The following is an 8482-nucleotide window of genomic DNA, read 5'->3' as shown; positions in this document are numbered from 1 at the left end:
CTCCCCAGCTCCGCCAATGCTAGCGCAGCCTGAGCCCCCGCCTCCCCACCCCGCCCGCGGGGCCGGGGGCTGCAGCCTCAGCGCCCCCCCTTTCCCGACCCCGACCAATACGATCCGAGCGCCGAGCCAGCAAACCAGCTACAGCGGCCCCTCCGCTGCCCGCCCAGAGTGTAGGCGAGCGTGCGGGAGGGGCGGCCAGAGCGTGTGGATCTGAGCCCCCCCTCCAGTCTGCCTTGCGCACCCTCAGGTCGGGCGGGCATCAGCACCCTGCCTAGCTCTCCTTTGATGGCCGAAATCCCCAGAAGTCGGCTGCGACCTTCTCCCGTTCTGCAGCCCTAAGAAGGACGCGGGGTCCCGGCCCGACGCAGGCGGAACCTTCTGCCCGCCTCGTACTGACCGAGGCAAATGGCCTGTTTGTCTGGATAACTAGGGAGATAGGTCGTTTTCCCCACCCACCGCTCCTTGGGCTTTGTGCCCCAGGGAGCAGTAAAGTCGCCTGCTCAAGGAAGCAACCTAGTGATGGCGATGGACAAGACGGACAAAACCAGCGGCTCCTGCACGTCCCAGCAGTTTTGAGGGAAAGTAGGGAACCTAGGGATCGAGAAGTGCCCTCGATCTTCCCCAAGCCAGAAGCATGCCTGCCGCCCGCCGCCCAACAAAATGCCGGACACTCTGACCGCGGACCCTGCGGCCAGGCCTGAGCGCTTTGTCCCTAACCCGCCTGAGGATGCTACCAGATGAGGGTTGGACACGGAGGGTTCCAAGCAAGGAGGGTTGCCTTGCTAGGGCCGCCGCTGAGCCATTGGGGCTCAGAGCCTGAGACTAGGCAAGGCACGTGTACCGGCGCAAAGTTCCCACAGTTGCAAGAGGAGCGAAATACACATTCCAAACTTTACACGGTTCCAAACTGAGCGCTTCCATTAAATGAAGCTGTGTCTGTGGAAAAGCATTCTGGGTATTAACATGCAAATGAACGGGCCAGGCTTTAAACTCGGCGCGAGGTTCCCACCACCGCGCGCCTAACTTGAGCCTAGCCACGCGCTCTCTGAAGCTTCTTGGCCTGGCACTGTAAGAGGACCCTAGTTCAAATCCTAGACCTGAGCTCTCTGGTTGTGTCTTGGTTCCAATTACTTGACTTCTATGAGCCGGTTTCTTAACCTGTACACTGGACAAAGCAGCATCTCTCTTAATGGAGAATTCACCCTCTTCAGACAGTACAGTCCAGATTTACTAGAGAAAATGATGGATAAGATTTGAGGAAAACTCCCTGACCCTAAAGAAAGATCTGTTCCATTGGGCTCAAATCCTGTTTTTGCCTTAATCTGTCGGTCCCAGCATTTTTGAGGCAGATTCTGGGAGCCAGAAGTGCTTGCTGTTAAGGGTTCCAAGAAAGAGCATACATACATCTAGTGTTTTCTAGGGCCCTGTTCTTTCTCAGGCAGGGCTGGGGAGCAGAAAGAGAAGGGTCTTATTTGTCAGCGTCCACCTTATCCACTTCTCTCCAGGTTAGATGTGCATGTTCACATTTACATCAGACAAAGTGGAAAAGTGAGTGACTTGTCCACACCCACACTGTTGGTGATAGAGTCAGGAGTCAATTCAGCTATGGGTCCTCCTGGCCAGGGGTCTGAACCCCTTTAGTGGCTCCTATGATTAGGCGCTGGATCTCAGTAGGCTATGTGTAGAAAACTGATGCTGCCGGGCGGTGGTGGCAGCCCACCCCTGTATCCAAGCATTTGGGAGGCAGAGGCAGGTGGATCTACAGATGTGAGTTCCTCTGTGTATCCCTTGTCCAAAAGAAAAAGGAAAAAAAGAAAGAAAAGAAAAAACTAGGTACCATATGCACCCAGAGGGCTCACCTTGCAAAAGAGTTCTCAGGACTCCTCACCCATAGTGCTCTAAGGAAAACAAAGGGTACAGCCCCATTTTGCAAATGCAGATTCTGGAGAAAGCCCAGTGACTCAGGAATTCCTTGGAGAAGTAGCTGGAGGCAAGGGAAGATACCAAAGTTGACCACGGAGGTGCCAGAGATTTTCCATAACCCGGTTCTCTATCTCACCCATCTCTTGGGCCCACAGGCATCTATAACTTTAAACGTCCAGATTTTTTTATAGAATCTCAACACACAGCTCAGATTGGCCTAGAGCTGGCAATCCCCTGCCTTGGCTTCCTGAGTGCTACAGTTACAGCATACACTGCCATGGCCAGCTTCTGTATTTAACTTCCACAATGGCTGCACATTCACACCTCCACTACACACCTTTTCATCAAACCTCCCCTCTTATGAAGGAGACTCAGAGGGGTTAAAATGCTTGTTCAAGGTGACACGTCTGGGTCCAGACTAGAGCCTCCCATCCTTTATAGCTCACCTACCTGAGCACTCATTGACTGGCTGAACCAGCCTGCCCGGTGACAAATGGGATGACTGTTTATGAAGATCTTTCCCCCTCCACCTCTGTTGACAGAGTCTATTGCCTTGTTCCCAGTTTCTAGGCTACACCTTGAAGAGAAGCAGAGCTCACAATCCCTGAGTCTGCCTCCTGCTGCTGGCCTGTTGGCCCTTCTTCAGTTGCCATGGAAACTGTGTACCTCAGTTTTGGCTCTGCACCAGCTGGATAGCAAACTGAAGAGCATCATTGTCTCTCAGGCTAAGCAGAGCTGTGGAGGTCATTCACTCATTCATTAGATTAGCATTGATTGAGCACCTACTAAGCGCAAGACTTGTTTTGTTTTGTGGGTTTTTTAGTAAACAAACTAGACTTCCGATCTTGCCACAAGGAATTCCAAAGCCCAGAGAAGCAGACAGACAAGAAATAAGGACACAGAAAAGTCTTCTCTTGACTTCTCTCCCCAGTCCCAATTCTCTCTTTGCTCGGACCCCCTTTTCCTGGACCACCCTCTGCAGAAGCCCAGACAAGGAAAGCCCCCATTCAGTCTTTACAGCTCTGTTCTTCTTGTCAGTTTTTCCTGGCTGTGGAAACCATAGGAATTTCAGAAAATATATGGGAGCAACAGGAAAAATTCCATAAGAACCCATGATATTACCAAGAGTTAAAAGCTACAAACCGGGCGGTGGTGGTGTACACCTTTAATCCCAGCACTTAGGAGGCAGAGGCAGGTGGATCTCTGTGAGTTCAAGGCCGGCCTGGTCTACAAAGCAAGTTCCAGTATAGAGAAACCCTGTCAGAGAGAGAGAGAGAGAGAGAGAGAGAGAGAGAGAGAGAGAGAGAGAGAGAGAGAGAGAGAGAGAGAGAGAAGAGTCTTCTACATATATATATATATATATATATATATATATATATATATATATAATAGTTTTCTTTGGTTGGTGCTTATTTCTCTCTGTCTCTATCTCTGGTTTTTTGAGACAGGGTTTCTCTGTAGACCAGGCTGGTCTCGAACTCAGAGACCCACCTGCCTCTGCCTCCCGAGTGCTGGGATTAAAGGTGTATGCCACCACTGCCTGGCATTCTCTTTTATTTTTTACTTATTAGTTTTTAGAAAACTTTGTATTCCTATATATAGTGAACCTTGATCACATCTAATCAAAATGCTCTCTTTTATACCTACCCCCATACTTCTCCCCCTGCATCTCATATCTTTTTATTTTTCTAATAACTCACTGAGTCCAGTTGGTGCTGTTTGTGCCCGTTGGTGTGGGGTATCCACCTGAGTATGGATACTCTGCCAGTGGCCACACCCTCCAAGAAAAATGACTCGGTTTCCCCCGGCAGCCATTAACAGTCAATCGCTCCTCAGCTAGTTTGGGAGCCCTCCAAGTCCTCACATCCATGGTGGACTGTGGAGTGGCTGGATCTCGCTGTGTAGATGATAGTAGCTGCTGTGCACTCTTGAGTGTCATGATGCTGTCATGTCCAGTGGACAGCAGTTCACAACACCCTTTCCACTTTAAAACAAACCAAAAGGAGCTTGCTGGGTTGCCTAGGCCAGCCTCAAACTCAGTCTCATGCCTCTGCCTCCCAGATAGCTAGGAAAAGAAGGATGTTGTGTTTTTCCCAACATTTTTTATTATTAAATTATATGTGTTATTTTGTAATCTTGTTTCAAAAATGTATTTTTAGAACTAGTAAGATGACTTGGCATAAAAATGTGTTGCTGCTAAGCCTGATGACCTGGGTTGAATTCCCAGAGCCAGCATTTTGGAGACACAGAGCCAACACTTCCTCTGACCTTTGTGATTTCCTCATACACAAATAGATAAATTAATTTAAACCTTTTAAATGTTTTTTTTTCCTGCATGGCGTGATGGCACATGTCTGTAATCTTAGCACTTAGGAAACAGAAGTAGGGAGATTACCCAAAAGTTCAAGGCCAGCCTGCTCTATGTAGTGAGTACCAGACTAACCAGGGCGGCATAGTGAGACCCTGTCTAAACCATAATAAAAATGACAAACAAAAATGTGTGTTTTCCCAACACCTTCCAAAGTCCCACAAGGGCAAGGCCTGGGCACGGATAATAGCAGCGAATATTGTTGACTGTGCAGGATACTAAGTCTGTTCTTTGGTTTACCCTTTACCATAATCCCAGAGGTACCTGCTCTGATGATCCCATTGTACAGACTGCTGAATGGGCAAATGAAAAAGGCAAACAGTCTCGAAAAACCAAAAAAAAAAAAAAAGAAAAGAAAAGAAAAAGGCAAACAGTGTGGCAGCTCCTGAGGCTTTACCTCCAACACCCAGGCTTGACTAAGCGGACCCTCTGGGATATGAAGAGAAACACAGGTATGAGACAGCCAGAAACCAGCCTGCTTGTCAGGCTGGACTGACAGGCACGAGGAGCCAGCCCACTTTCTTCACCCTCAGAAAAGCTGGTTTTCTGGCCACAGCAGCAAGAGGGCCCTTCAAGTGGGAATAGAACACAGTTTGAAGACAAGCAGACCCAAGTTCAAAGTTCAGGCCACAGCTTTCCTCTTGCCAACTGTGTAGCTTTGGGTAAAAGATGCCCACTCCTTTGAGATCCTTCCTCTGAGGAGCAGGATCGTTGGCATTTTGTTATTATAATGTGTGTGAGTTGGTTGTTTCAGACACTCTCTCTGGTCTCAGAAACTCTGGGAGAATTTTGTGATCTGGGGATGACATCCAGGACCTCTAGCTGAGGAGATGACTGCCTTTAATCCCAGCACTCGGGAGGCAGAGGCAGGCATATCTCTGTGAGTTTGAGGCCAGCCTGGTCTACAAGAGCTAGTGCCAGAACAGGATCCAAAGCTACAGAGACACCCTGTCTCAAAAAACCTAAAGAAAAAAAACAATTAGGTTTCACTCTGTAACCCAGGCTAGCCTTGAACTTACAAGTCTTCTGGCTTCAACCTCACAAGTGCTTGAGCTGCAGACATGAGCCCCCACACTTGGTGTTTGTTGTTCCTGACTGAAGGGTCAAGGTTTGGGTTTTTTTTTTTTAGGGGGAGATAGGGCATAGAGGGGGATAGGGCACACACACACACATATATATATATATGTATGTATGTATATGTATATTTCTCTCTCTGTCTCCACTCCCGGTCCAATGATCAACCAAAGAAAATTTTCTATATATTATAGATAAATAATATCTTTAATAATAAAATTGACTATCAAGTATTTCTTGTACTTGTGTGAGCACACATGGAGTTCAGAGGAGAATGTCCAGTGTCTTGCTGTCATCTTTCCTTTAAGACAGGGCTTCTGTTTCTTCCTGAGCCTAGAACTAAGTGGTTGCACAGCAAACCCTGGTGACCCTCCTGTTCCCCATTCCCAACCCCCAGAGCACCGAGGTTACAGGGGCACATATGTTCCTGTGTGACTTTTTACCTGGTGTCTGGGATCCAGACTCAGGTCCCCATGCTTGCACACAATTGCTATTAGGAGTGCCGCATCTCCAGATCACCTCACCACCACCTTTTTGTTCTGTTTTTACTTTTCATTTGTACATTTGTTTTGCTTTTGCTTTTTTATTTGTTTGTTTGTTTTCCCCCCCCCCCCCAGATTGGCCTGGAACTCATTCTCTAGACACAGCTGACCTCGAACTCACAGAGATCTGCCTGCTTCTGCCTCTTTTTTTTTTTTTTTTTTTTTTTTTCTTTTTCGAGACAGGGTTTCTCTGTGGCTTTGGAGCCTGTCCTGGAACTAGCTCTGTAGACCAGGCTGGTCTCAAACTCATAGAGATCCACCTGCCTCTGCCTCCCAAGTGCTGGGATTAAAGGCGTGCGCCACCATCGCCCAGCTTGCTTCTGCCTCTTGAGTGCTGGGATTAACAACACGTGCCATTGAACCTGATGGTGGTGGCGTCTCACCAGGCCTTACTTTTTGTTTGGTGACTTGTGTTTGGTTTGTACGTGTGGAGTACCTGTGGCTGCATGCTTTTCCTCTGTGGGGTGCTTAGGTGTGTGGGATTGAATACATAAAAGTGCACGTGCATGCGGAGGCCTAGGTTGACGTTGGGAATTATGTTTGATTGTTCTGCCACCGCACTCATGAGTCAGAATCTGTCCCTCAAACACAGTGCTCACCAACATGACCAGAGTCACTAGGGAGCGTGCGCTGACTCTACTTTTCAAGGCTGGAATTTACACCTACGCCACTTAGTTGGGTCTTTGGGGATTCAAGCTCTGGTTTTGAGGATCCTCCAGACTTTGATTTCCTTTTTGAGACAGGCCTTAAACTCATGACCCTTCTGCCTTAGTCTGCTACATACTGAGATCTACAAGTCTGTCATTATATACAGTTTGTATTTTTCTTCTTTTTTTTTATGGTTTTTTTTTTTGTTTTGTTTTGTTTTTTGAGACAGAGTTTCTCTATATTCTATTCTGGAACTGGTTTTGTAGACCATACTTGCCTCAGAGATCCACCTGCTTCTGCCTTCCAAGTGTTGGGATTAAAGGTGTGCACCACTACCACCCAATATATTAATTTTCTTTTTTATTAACACATAGCCCTCATTACTTCCGCCTTTCAGCACCATACATTGTACATAGAAGACACTCATAAATACTTGTTGAATAAATGAAAATAAAATCATTTTGAGGGGGTAAGGGTGAGCCCAGCAGTGGAGTGTTTGCCCGGCATACACGGGGTACCAAAAAACTGAAACCGTCTTCAGTTTTCAAACCAGCAGACGTTTGTCTTATCACCATCATAGCTGAGGTAAGCCTGTTCAGGTAGCGCTGCTCTGAGCATGAGTTGGTGCCGCTCTCCAGAGAGGTTTTGCAGTCTATTTTAAAGCCCTGGAAACACATTTAGCTTTGGATCCAGTAATTTCATTTGTTGGTATCAGGTATGGTCAAGTACAGCTGTGTTCTAAGGGACAGGCTCGTGTGTTTCCAGGGTACCGAGGCTGTAGCTTGGGCGGGATAAGGAATCACTTGCTTAGCTAAGGCCAAGACCCTGGGTCCAGTTTCCAGAACCAGATAAACAAAATAAAAAAGTCTTCTTGGGACCTGGGCTTGGTGATGCACTCCTGTAATTGAACTTGGGAACATGCAAGTAGCACCCGTGGGGTTTCGAGGACGACATGTAGAAGTCAGGTCTCCCCTTCCATCATGTGGGACTCAGGGCTTTAGGCTAAGCAACAAGTGCTTTTTAACTGCTCAGCCATCTTGCCCACCCACCATGACCTCCCTTGATCCTCCCTCTCTCAGCAGGAAATAGCTGAGGTTACATGTGTTACCACTACACCTGACCTAGTTTTTGTTTCTTTACTACGGCATGTGTATGAATGCCTGCAAATGTGAACCACATGCCCATGGATGTCAGAGCAGATTGGCTCCTCTAGAACTGGAGTTACAGATGGTTGCAGGCCACCATGTGCAGGCTGGGAATTGAACTCAAGTGCTCTGCATGAGCAGCCAGTGCTCTTAACCACAACCAAGCTGAGCCGTGTCTCCTGCCCGACCTGACCTAATTTTTCATAATAAGAACTGAAAACCATCTAAATGGTCAACAACAGGGTCCAGTTGTTGATGACAGAGGGTGACAAGCCTTTAACTGAGATTCCTGAGTGATGTTTCAGCACCTCCAGCTCCCTTTGTACGTCTTGCACAGCCAAATTAGAAGAAACGCTAAGAGGTCAGCTAGGGCATTCCTGCCACGTGACAGGTACATGACAACTAATGCTGGAGAGGTTGTGGGGAAAAGGAAACATTTTCTGCATTGCTGGTGGGAATGCAAGCTGGTACAACCCCTTTGGTTGTCAGTGTGGCAACTTCTCAGAAAATTAGGAAACAACCTTCCTCAAGACCCAGTAATACCACTTTTTGGTATATATCCAAAGGATGCTCAATCGTGCCACAAGGACATGTGCTCAACTATGTTTATAGCAGCTTTGTTTGTCATAGCCAGGACCTGGAAACAACCTAAATGCCTCTCTACCAAAGAATAGATAAGGAAAATGTGGTACATTTAAACAATGGAGGGCTGGAGAGATGGCTCAGTGGTTAAGAGCATTGCCTGCTCTTCCAAAGGTCCTGAGTTCAATTCCCAGCAACCA

At 47.5% G+C, this 8482-nt stretch overlaps 1 protein-coding gene across 1 annotated transcript in view; it reads right to left on the bottom strand.

Annotated features, from left to right (window-relative positions):
* The window catches only part of LOC113458169 (atherin-like), a 3478-nt gene extending 843 nt beyond the window's left edge, over positions 1–2635 (bottom strand). The window contains exon 1 of the mRNA XM_026788722.1: positions 242–2635. Coding sequence (XP_026644523.1) covers positions 242–260 — 19 coding nt within the window. The 5' untranslated portion in view covers positions 261–2635. The remainder of the gene's footprint in view (positions 1–241) is intronic.
* Between the last annotated feature and the right edge of the window lie 5847 nt (positions 2636–8482).

This window comes from Microtus ochrogaster, unplaced genomic scaffold (assembly GCF_000317375.1).
Source record: "Microtus ochrogaster isolate Prairie Vole_2 unplaced genomic scaffold, MicOch1.0 UNK6, whole genome shotgun sequence".
Lineage (NCBI taxonomy): Eukaryota > Metazoa > Chordata > Mammalia > Rodentia > Cricetidae > Microtus > Microtus ochrogaster.
Note: the sequence above shows the minus strand (reverse complement) of the source record. Positions and strands in the feature narration are given on the sequence as shown.